Here is a 12,289-nt window from a genome sequence, read left to right on the forward strand (position 1 = left end):
CTGGGCACCTTTCACTATTTGGCCCAATCTTAACTGATCCATCTCAGCTGCCTGAATGGCCCCTCTGCTCCACAAGAAACTTAGCTGCCTCTCTAGCCGAAAGCTGTAGGCAGAAAGCTTCTCCCCCTTCTGACACAAATTCTGAAACCCCGTCATAAGCTATGTTGGATTTCTTGTCATGCCAAATGCCTTTTCCAGTGTCTGCATATAAGCCGCAGAGGTGGCAAGGAGGTACTGTGATTTTAAGGCTTTCACAACGTCAGCAGCCTGCCCCCTCAAACTCTCAGCCAATCTCTGTCTCTTTACGTCATCAGAGCATTGTCACTCATCTGATAACTGAGAGGTCTGCTCCGCCCAAGTCTCATACTCCTCTTCCCCCTTGGGAGTGGGCTTCATCTCAGAGAACATTCTCAGCTTTCGATAGCAACACCCTCTGCCTGTACACTGGGCCATTTATTCGCTAGAGAGGTAAGGGCTGATACTAACTCAGAATTCTCACTCTTCACTGCGGGATGGGGATTCATTAGATATTCCAAATCAGACCACTCCTTCCCTTCGCTCTGCAGAAATGAACGAACCCTGTCTTTGAAGTCTCTGCCCCCAGTGCGGAAGACTTGACTTGCAATTTGGCCTGCTCCCCTACATTGTCCTTTTCCTGGAAAGTACGGACTGCCCCTCTGCTGGGGCCCCAATAGTACCAGGCAGTTCCACCATTCCACCAAAAACTATGTCTTTGCCTACCATTTTATCGAACCTCTGCCCCACAATCATAACTTTGCTGACAGCTTTAACAGTGCTTAAAAGTCGAGTTAACAATTCGTCAGGAATACAAATATCTATCCCACTGAACACATGCGCATTCGTTACCAGTCACCCCGTGGATTTGCACCACCACTCCACCCCTGCAGTATCCATAACCACATACCGTAATCACTTTACGGGACAATAGTTTAGCACAGACTTAGATACACAACCCACTGGTTCAGTGCTCAGGGCAATCACACAGCATCCAACGAAATCGATTCTGGACGAGCCCCCACGATTGTAACACTCGGGTTCTGTAGGCTGCATAAGTCTAGGGAAGGCATTCTCTGGCCCCGCCAAATGTGTGAGATTGAGGTTCAAAACCCCGAAACTCCTTGTTTGTGTGGATGCTGCATGATTTGTTACCCTGTTACAAATCAGTACCACAAAACAACAGACAGACGTACATCATATACGATTAAACAATTCAGCTTTATAATTCTTAATTTGACTAAAGAGTTAGTAAAGAAAAAACAAAACAAAAGGGCCCATATTGATGAAACAGTCTAATGTACACAAGTTGGAGCTCACGGTTTCCCTTTCCCCAATCCTCCATCGATTTCCCAGGGCTTCATCAACTCCCGGCCGCACTCCAAGTCCACTCCTTCCTAGCGTCTTCTCTCTCCATTTCCTGCCAAGCAAAAGACCCAGATCACCTCGGTGTCCGGCACACAGCACGAAAACACACTACCTTCATTGGACAGCTCACATTCCAAAGCACCCGTTATCACTAACCATAACCCAAATGCTGCTTCTACAGAAAGACCATTACATTAAAAGTGAAACCTTTCCCAGGGTGTTACAATGGTATAGATAGATACTGATTCACTTTGTGCTGGAGAGAGTGGATGTTGAGGGTGGTTAATGGAGTGCCATTTGGGTGGCAAACTTTGTCCCAGAATGTGGTTAATAAAACATAGAACACTTCACAGCACAGGCTCTTCAGCTCATGATGTTGTGCCAACCTTTTACCCTACTCTAAGGTCAATTTAACTTTCCTTCTTACATCGCCTTACAGTTTACTATCATCCATGTGCCTATCTAATAGTTTATTAAATGTCTCTAATGTTTCAAGGTTTCAAAGGTACATTTAATGTCAGAGAAATATATACGATATACATCCTGAAATTCTTTTTCTTTGCAGCAGAGGAGTGCCCCAAAGAATGAATGCCAGTTAAATGTTAGAACCCCAAAGCCCCCCAGCTCCCCCCTTCTCCACATAAGTAGCAGCAAAGCAACAACCACCCCTCCCCCACCAGCAAAAAACGCATCGGCACCCCCACCGAGTACTCAAACGTGCAGCAAAGCATCGATAAAGACACAGACTTGCAGTACCCCAAAGACTACTCGTTCACCTGGTAATTCGATATACCACAGGCTCTCTCTCTCTCTAATAGGGGAAAAAGAGGTGTCCCCGTTTCACAGTAACCGGGGAGACATAACGAACGACTGGCTGATTTACGATGTTAAAAGTCTGTTGCATCGCTTTTTCCGAGTCCAAGGAACTCGGGTCTCTGGACACACACCCAGCAGCCAGCTTGCTACTTTCAATCTTCCATCTCCCACGACACACCAATTTCCTGTGGAGGCACTGACCTGGAGTCCGCCCGCCTCCAGGGCATGAAATCCCAGAACCCTGAAGGTGCACTAGGCCGCATCCTTGTTATATCGAATAGCGGCCAATCGTGAGACCCCAAGAGCGGGTCCCATTCCTGCAAAGAACTGAAGTCAGTGTGTAACTCCGGGTCAGGGTCTTCAATAAAACCCTGAAAGGGAAAAATAGAGATATTAATGGTAGATATAGAGCTGTTTCCGAAGATGCAAGCAAACGACTTGCCATCATCCTCCTAAACTCCTCCTACTTTTTAATATCTGCTTCTATCACCACCCTTAGCAGAGTGTTCCATGCATACACCCCTCTGTACAAAACACACCTCTGACATCCCCCATACTTTCCTCCAATCATCTTAAAATTGTGCCCCCTCGTGTTAGTCATTTATGCCCTGTGAAAAAGTCTCTAGCTATCCACTTGATCCATGCCTCTTATCACCTTGTACACCTCTGTTAAGTCACCTGTCATTATTCTTCACTCCAAAGAGGAAAACTAGCTCACTCAACCAATGTTGTTGAGCTTCTTTAGAGTAAAGTAGTACTGACCCATTCAAATAGATATGAATATCCCAACTTATTACTGACTGTGCCATTTAGATGGTGGAAACCCTCTGGAGTGTCAAGCAGTAAGTGACTTGCAGAAAACCCAGCTTCCAAACTGCTCCTGTCACAGAGGTAGTTATGTGGCTGGTCCAGTTGAGAATTTGGCCATTGATGACCCTATGGATGTTGATGGTGGTGTACTGTGTGATGGTAATGCCATTCAATATCATGAATGCCAGGCAATGACCATCTTCCTTATTGAGCCTTTACCTAGCATGCTTGTTACTTGTTATTTATATTCATGTGCATTATTTACATCTTTCTAAATGCATGTGTGGATTGCTTCATTTGCTCAGGATTTGTGAATTGAATCAGGTCAACAACACTGTGGCAACGTGTAGGATTTAAGTTGATATAAGGATAAAAGTTGTATAAGGATATAAGTCAAACCATTCTTGGTATTGTATTTAACAGAGTACTTAGTCTGTGTTTATCATGCTCAGGCAGCGTATTACTACCTCTGTTCTCCAAGTCTACTTCTATCTCATTCATAATCCTACCTCCATACTTCCCCAACATTTCAAACTATTTTGGCGTTCCACTCATTTTCCATATCAACATAACTGTCCTCCTCCAAAATTCTGCTGGTTTTATTTTGGGTTTGTCATATACATTAATGATCTAGATGATGGGGTGGTAAATTGGATTAGTAAGTATGCAGATGATACTAAGGTAGGTGGCATTGTGGATAATGAAGCAGGTTTTCAAAGCTTGCAGAGGGATTTAGGCCAGTTAGAAGAGTGGGCTGAAAGATGGCAGATGGAGTTTAATGCTGATAAGTGTGAGATGCTACGTTTTGGTAGGACTAATCAAAATAGGACATACATGGTAAATGGTAGGACATTGAAGAATGCTGTAGAACAGAGGGATCTAGGAATAATGGTGCATAGTTCCCTGAAGGTGGAATCTCATGTGGATAGCATGGTGAAGAAAGCTTTTGGTATGCTGGCCTTTATAAATCAGAGCATTGAGTATAGGAGTTGGGATGTAATGTTAAAATTGGACAAGGCATTGGTAAGGCCAAATTTGGAGTATTGTGTACAGTTCTGGTCACCGAATTATAGGAAAGATGTCAACAAAATAGAGAGAGTACAGAGAAGATTTACTAGAATGTTACCTGGGTTTCAGCACCTGAGTTACAGAGAAAGGTTGAACAAGTTAGGTCTTTATCCTTTGGAGCGTAGAAGATTGAGGGGGGACTTGATAGAGGTATTTAAAATTATGAGAGGGATAGATAGAGTTGATGTGGATAGGCTTTTTCCATTGAGAGTGGGGGAGATTCAAACAAGAGCACATGAGTTGAGAGTTAGGGGGTAAAAGTTTAGGGGTAACATGAGGGAGAACTTCTTTACTGAGAGAGTGGTGGCTATGTGGAACGAGCTTCCAGTAGAAGTGGTAGAGGCAGTTTCGATATTGTCATTTAAAGAAAAATTGGATAGGTATATGGACAGGAAAGGAATGGAGGGTTATGGGCTGAGTGCAGGTCGGTGGGACTAGGTGAGAGTAAGCGTTCGGCATGGACTAGAAGGGCCGAGATGGCCTGTTTCCGTGCTGTAATTGTTATATGGTTACATGGTTATCTTAACTTGCCACTCATCTCATTTGCTCATTGCACATAAACTTTCTGATGCACGTTAACTCCTTTGGAGTTTTAAGATCCTCATCTTAGCCTTCAAATTATTCTGCTGCTATCATCATTATCAAGCCACCACCAGCTTTGATCCTTGCTTCCAGTGGTTTCTTGATTTTAATCGCACTGCTGTTGCTGGTGATGGTTTCAGCCGTTTTGTCCCAAAGGGCTGAGACTCAGTATAAAATCTCCCAGACTTTCTTTCATTAACATATTCTTTAACAACTAACTTGGATCAAGATTTTGTTTATTTGTCCTGATATTTTTTTGTGGCTAAGAGTTATGTTTTAGTTTGATAGTGTTGCAGTTCAGTTGGAAATTTTAATATGTTTAGTGTTGCAATGTAAATGTCATATATTAAAAGCTTATATCTTCTACCAAGAATAACAAATAATTGAATAAAACAGAAATGAAAATGAAACGACATATTTGTGATTGAAATTCAGATAGAATTTTTGAATTAAATGTTTCCCTTAAAATTGTATAAAGTTATACAAACTTATATAAATGTTTCCCTTCATAGTGTTGGTGATGTTGGTGAATTACTGAGTGAATCTGAGATAAAGTTCGCTGATATTAGATTAAAGATCCAGCAGATTGCTCAAGAACTGATTGGTGAAGATGTGTGCCAATTTCATCGAGCATTTTCTCCAGGTAGGAAACTAATTTAAATATATTTTAAACTTTTAGAGCTTAAACCTAATGCCCGTATTTCATTTATATGTTTCTAAGTAACTTGAATCTGTCTTGTAGTAGACTACACTCTATCTCTGCCTTACTTTTTTTTCTTCTCCTCACCTGCTTAGCGCCTCCCTCTGGAGTCCTTCCTCCTTCCCCTTTCTCCCATAGTCCACTCTCCTCTCCTATTAGATTCCTTCTCCTTCAGCCCTTTACCTTTTCCACCTATCTTTTCCCAGCTTCTTACTTCATTTGACCTTCCCACCATCTTTAGGCTTCTTCCTGCCCCCCCCCAAAAAAAAACTTCTTTGCACCCTCCCTAAAGCTCCCATATTCCTAAAATGAGGCTTCCACAAATAAGCACAGTACTCTTAAGTGTGAGCTGCAATATTATGCTGTGGCTCTTGAATTCACTCCCCCAGCTAATGAAGGCCAACACACCACCACCCTATTAACTTGCAACTTTGTTGTATCTATGGACATGAACTCCAAGATCCCTCTGTTCCTTCACATTTCTAAGAATCCTGCCATTAACCTTGTATTTTACCTTTAAGTTGGACCTTCCAAAGTATATCATTTAACACTTTTCTGGATTGAATTCCATCTGTCAATGTCCTGTTGTAACCTACAACAACCTTCTATGCCATCCGTAATCTTTGTGTTATCTGCAAACTTACTAACCCACACTACCACTTTCTCAACCTTATCCAAGTCATTTATAAAAATCACAATGAGCAGGGGTCCCATAACAGATCTCTTGGGAACACTGGTCACAGACCTCCAGGTAGAATGTGCTCTACCTTGTTCCACCCTTCTGTGGGCAAGACAATTCTGAATCCATGTAGCCAAATTTCCTTATATTCCATGCATCCTGACTTTCTGAATGATCCTACCATGGGAAACCTTTTTGAACACTTTAATAAATTCCATAATGTCTCCCTAATGTATATGCTTTTCCAGATGTGAGTAGGTACCTTCCTTTAGAATATTCTTCAATTAAATCCTTATCAATGATGTAAGGGTCATCTGCCTATAGTTTCTTGGTTTGTCTCTATTGCTTTTCTTAAACAATGGAACCACATTGTCTATTCTTCAGTTCCTTGGGAACTTGCGTTTGGCTAAAGAGGATGCGGAGATCTCTGTCAAGGCTCCAGCAATCTCTTCACTTGCCTCTCTTATCTAATGGAATAATTAAAGAAGATTAAAATTTGACACTCAAAATGTTAATGTTTTTGTGTTTGATCAAACCCATGCTACAAATGTCTTTAAGCTACAAACGTGTAGCAAAGTAAACACAAACACTCCATTGGTCCCTGATTATAATTATAACTTCCAATGATCTTTTCATTCTGAATTTCCTGTACATGTTGTGGAAATTTCAAGGTCTTTTAAGGTAGTTCCTGCTGTACTAAATGATTTATTACCATGTAATGTGTTACTTTAAAAAAGACATTCAGAAATAAGATTGTTTCACTTTACAACAGATAGTAAACAACTTGTTTACCATCCTGGCCTATTGTTAGATTTCCTATCTGAAGATGGTCATTGCCATTCCATTTCCCAATGTGACAGCAAAATATAGTCAACAATCATGTTGTATACTCAAACCTAAATAGTGCTGCACCAAACTTTTACTTTCACATTCATTCTTTGTGTTACTGAATCAGGAGAGCTGTTCCATAAATTAGTCCAGACTTATTGATGCTCCAGGCTGATGAGGTCATAAAGTCCAAATTCCAACTGAAAATCAAAGTGTCCAGAAAAGACAGTATCTTTGCTTATCTTCTAAAACTTGGCAGAATGGAATTTTGGAATTACAGTTGCAACCTAATTTCCCCAATCTAGCACAATGATATACCGCAGGGCCCCAGAGATGCCATAATCATGACCATCCAGAAAAGAAACAACGAAACTGCAGTAAGTAAAGAGAGGTATCCACAGGGAATGTCCTTGCCAAAGCCTTCCTCAGCCATTAACTCCCAGTGGCTACACAGTTGCTCTGAAAAGTGCAGAGCAAATTCTGTCATCAAGCGGCACATTTGCAATAATCTTCTAAAAGAAATGGACTACCTATGGTCCTTTGAGTTTGCAGAAGTCTAAATACAACTATCAAGGAAGATATCTGAGCATTTTTCAAATCTCGTTACTGCAGAAATTTGTTTATCAATAACATAAAGACATACACTACGATCTTAACTAATGGGTCTGGCACAAAGCAAATCCTTGCGCAGATTAATGTCAACCAGGAACAGGTCATTTGTCTGTGGAGCTAATATAGACCATAAGAGAGAGGAATAGAATTAGGCCATTCAGCCTGTAAAGTTAGCTTCGTCATTTCATCATGGCTCATCCATTTTCCCTATCAACTCCATTCTTCCTGTACCCTTTCACATCCTGACTAATCAAGAACCTATCAATTTTTGCCTTGAATACACTCAATGACCTGGTCTCCACGGCTCCTGTAGTGACGAATTGCACAGATTCACCACCCTCTGGTTAACAAAATCCCTCCTCCACCCCGTTCTAGATGGATGTTTCTCTATTCCTCCTCCTCCCCTTTCTAACTGGCTGTGCCCTCTGGGCCTTTCAACGTTCGATAAGTTTCAATGCGATCCTCCTTCACACCCCCCGCCCCCAACAATTCTTATAAGTTTCAGAGAGTACAGGCCCAGAGCCATCAAACATTCCTCATGTAATAACCTTTCCATTCCCAGAATCATTCTCCCGAACCCTCTCCAATGTCAGCACATCCTTTCTTACATAAGGGACCCAAAGCTACTCTCACTATTCTAAGTGAGGCCTCAGCAGTGCCTTATAAAGCCTCAGCATTATGTCTTTGTTTTTATATTTAGTTCACTTGAGATGAACGGTAACAGTGCATTTGCCTTCTTCATCACTGACTCAAGCTGCAGGTTTACCTTTAGGAAACCCTGCAGGAGGACTCCCAAGTCACTTTGCACTTTGGAATTTCGAACTTGCTGCCCTTTAGAAAATAGTCTGTGCTTTTGTTCCTTTTAGCAAAGTGTATGACACTACACTTCCTGACAATGTATTCCATCTGCCATTTAATTGCCCATTCTCCTAATCTGTTTCAGTCCTTCTGCAGCTTCTCTGCTTGCTTAAACACTACCTGCTCCTGTACCTAACTTCGTGTCATTCACTAACATAGCTACAAAGCCGTCAGTTTCATAATCTAAATCATTGACGTGTAACATAAGCCCCTGTGGAATACCACTGTTCACCGGCAGCCAACCAGAAAAAGTTTATTCCTTCTTTGCTTCCTGCCAATCAGCCAATGCTCTGTTCTTGCTAGTATCTTTCCTATACTACCATGGGCTCTTGTTAAGCAGCCTCATGTGCAGCACCTTGTCAAAGGCAATCTGAAAATCCAAATGCACAACATCCATTGATTCTCCTTTCTCCATCCTGCTTGTTACTTCCTCAAAGAAATCCAATAGATTTGTCAGGCAAGATTTTCCCTTGAGGAAACCATGCTATATCCTTTTTATCATGTGCTTCTAAGTACCCCAAGCCCTCATCCTTAACAATAGACTCCAATATCTTCACAACCACTGAGGTCAGACTAACTGGTCTATACTTTCCTTTCTTCTGCCTCCCTCCCTTCTTGAGGAGTACAGTGACATTTGCAATTCTGCAGTCCTTCGGAATCATACCAGCAATGATTCTTGAAAGATCAGGATCTATTTAAAGTTAACTTTTTACCCTTAATTGATCATGTTAAACAACTGCTTACTAAGTGGTCCCCATTGTCCTTATCATTGACTGGTTGAATTAATACTATTAAGATGATTATTTTACCTAAATTTCTGTATCTATTTCAGGTGGTACCAATCTTCATCTCTAAATTGTTTTTTTGATATTATTGATTTTAAAATTTCTTCATATGTATGGCAGAATAAAAATCCTAGGTTAAGTAAGAAATATTTACAGAAATCAAAAAAGGATGGTGGTTTGGCATTGCTGAACTTTAGATATTAGGTGTTAGGGGTCTAGATGGTTTAGAGTTTGTAAAATGTGTTCAGGAAAGTTTTCTAAATCAGTATATAGAGGGACCAACTAGAGGGGATGCAATATTGGATCTCCTGTTAGGAAACGAATTAGGGCAAGTGACAGAAGTCTGTGTAGGGGAGCACTTTGGTTCCAGTGATCATAACACCATTAGTTTCAATTTGATCATGGACAAGGATAGATCTGGTCCTAGGGTTGAGGTTCTGAACTGGAAGAAGGTCAAATTTGAAGAAATGAGAAAGGATCTAAAAAGCGTGGATTGGGACAGGTTGTTCTCTGGCAAAGATGTGATTGGTAGGTGGGAAGCCTTCAAAGGGGAAATTTTGAGAGTGCAGAGTTTGTATGTTCCTGTCAGAATTAAAGGCAAATTGAATAGGAATAAGGAACCTTGGTTCTCAAGGGATATTGCAACTCTGATAAAGAAGAAGAGGGAGTTGTATGAAATGTATAGGAAACGGGGTAAATCAGGTGCTTGAGGAGTATAAGAAGTGCAAGAAAATACTTAAGAAAGAAATCAGGAGGGCTAAAAGAAGACATGAGGTTGCCTTGGCAGTCAAAGTGAAGGATAATCCAAAGAGCTTTTACAAGTATATTAAGAGCAAAAGGATTGTAAGGAATAAAATTGATCCTCTTGAAGATCAGAGTGGTTGGCTTTATGCGGAACCAAAGGAAATGGGGGAGATCTTAAATAGGTTTTTTGCGTCTGTATTTACTAAGAAAGCTGGCATGAAATCCATGGAATTGAGGGAATCAAGTAGTGAGACCATGGAAACTGTACAGATTGAAAAGGAGGAGGTGCTTGCTGTCTTGAGGAAAATTAAAGTGGATAAATCCCTGGGACCTGACAGAGTGTTCCCTCGGACCTTGAAGGAGACTAGTGTTGAAATTGCGGGGGCTCTGGCAGAAATATTTAAAGTGTCGCTGTCTACGGGTGAAGTGCCGGAGGATTGGAGAGTGGCTCATGTTGTTCCGTTGTTTAAAAAAGGATCGAAAAGTAATCCGGGAAATTATAGGCTGGTGAGTTTAATGTCAGTAGTAGGTAAGTTATTGGAGGGAGTACTAAGAGATAGAATCTACAAGCATTTGGATAGACAGGGGCTTATTAGGGAGAGTCAACGTGGCTTTGTGCGTGGTAGGACATGTTTGACCAATCTGCTGGAGTTTTTCGAGGAGGTTACCAGGAAAGTGGATGAAGGAAAGGCAGTGGATATTGTCTACATGGACTTCAGTAAGGCCTTTGACAAAGTCTCGCATGGGAGGTTAGTTAGGAAAATTCAGTCGCTAGGTATACATGGAGAGGTGATAAATTGGATTAGACATTGGCTCAATGGAAGAAGCCAGAGAGTGGTGGTAGAGAATTGCTTCTCTGAGTGGAGGCCTGTGACTAGTGGTGTGCCACAGGGATCAGTGCTGGGTCCATTGTTATTTGTCATCTATATCAATGATCTGGATGATAATGTGGTAAATTGGATCAGCACGTTTGCTGATGATACAAAGATTGGAGGTGTAGTAGACAGTGAGGAAGGTTTTCAGAGCCTGCAGAGGGACTTGGACCAGCTGGAAAAATGGGCTGAAAAATGGCAGATGGAGTTTAATACTGACAAGTGTGAGGTATTGCACGTTGGAAGGACAAACCAACGTAGAACATGCAGGGTTAATAGTAAGGCACTGAGGAGTGCAGTGGAACAGAGGGATCTGGGAATACAGATACAAAATTCCCTAAAAGTGTCGTCACAGGTAGATAGGGTCGTAAAGAGAGCTTTTGGTACATTGGCCTTTATTAATCGAAGTATTGAGTATAAGAGCTGGAATGTTATGATGAGGTTGTATAAGGCATTGGTGAGGCCGAATCTGGAGTATTGTGTTCAGTTTTGGTCACCAAATTACAGGAAGGATATAAATAAGGTTGAAAGAGTGCAGGGAAGGTTTACAAGGATGTTGCCGGGACTTGAGAAACTCAGTTACAGAGAAAGGTTGAATAGGTTAGGACTTTATTCCCTGGAGCGTAGAAGAATGCGGGGAGATTTGATAGAGGTATATAAAATTATGATGGGTATAGATAGAGTGAATGCAAGCAGGCTTTTTCCACTGAGGCAAGGGGAGGAAAAAACTAGAGGACATGGGTTAAGGGTGAGGGGGGAAAAGTTTAAAGGGAACATTAGGGGGAGCTTCTTCACACAGAGAGTGGTGGGAGTATGGAATGAGCTGCCAGACGAGGTGGTAAATGCGAGTTCTTTTTTTAACATTTAAGAATAAATTGGACAGATACATGGATGGGAGGTGTATGGAGGGATATGGTCCGTGTGCAGGTCAGTGGGACTAGGCAGAAAATGGTTCGGCACAGCCAAGAAGGGCAAAGGGCCTGTTTCTGTGCTGTAGTTTCTATGGTTCTATGGTTCTATTATTGGGCAATTAATATTCAATATCTAACATTCTGGACACAAGATTTGGATGAAATTCAATGTCCACGATGGGTGAACCTCAAGTGCGAGTCTGTATAGGGGTTCTCATTGGCTTCTATTTTAGGGGCTTCACTTCCCTTTGCACTTACTAGACTGAATAAACAAGCGATTACTCCAATAACTAAACATACAATATGTATATGGTTTCAATTTCGTAAATTTTTTGGATTGAATAAATTTATCCTATCAAGTCCTATTATATCCAACATTTTCTTCCAACCATCCAGAACTGATCAATCTTTTCTTTTATGGAAAATGAAGGGAATAACATGTTTTTGTAATTTATTCATGGATAATTGTCTCATGTCTTTCGAGCAGTTGTCTAATAAATATAATTTGCCTATCTCACATTTTTTCAGATACTTACAGATTAGAAACTTTTTGAATGTTATTTAACCTACTTTTCCGATACCACATCAAACTGAAATTACAGAAAAAATTTTAGGTTTAAATCCTTATCAGAAGAGTTTAA

General features: G+C 41.1%; 1 protein-coding gene across 1 annotated transcript in view; it reads left to right on the forward strand.

The window, feature by feature from the left end:
• The window catches only part of tsnax (translin-associated factor X), an 81,421-nt gene that overhangs the window by 14,075 nt on the left and 55,057 nt on the right, over nucleotides 1-12,289 (forward strand). The window contains exon 4 of the mRNA XM_072251066.1: nucleotides 5,172-5,302. Within this exon, the coding sequence (XP_072107167.1) occupies nucleotides 5,172-5,302 (131 nt within the window). The remainder of the gene's footprint in view (nucleotides 1-5,171; nucleotides 5,303-12,289) is intronic.

Source organism: Mobula birostris, chromosome 2 (genome assembly GCF_030028105.1).
Source record: "Mobula birostris isolate sMobBir1 chromosome 2, sMobBir1.hap1, whole genome shotgun sequence".
NCBI lineage: Eukaryota > Metazoa > Chordata > Chondrichthyes > Myliobatiformes > Myliobatidae > Mobula > Mobula birostris.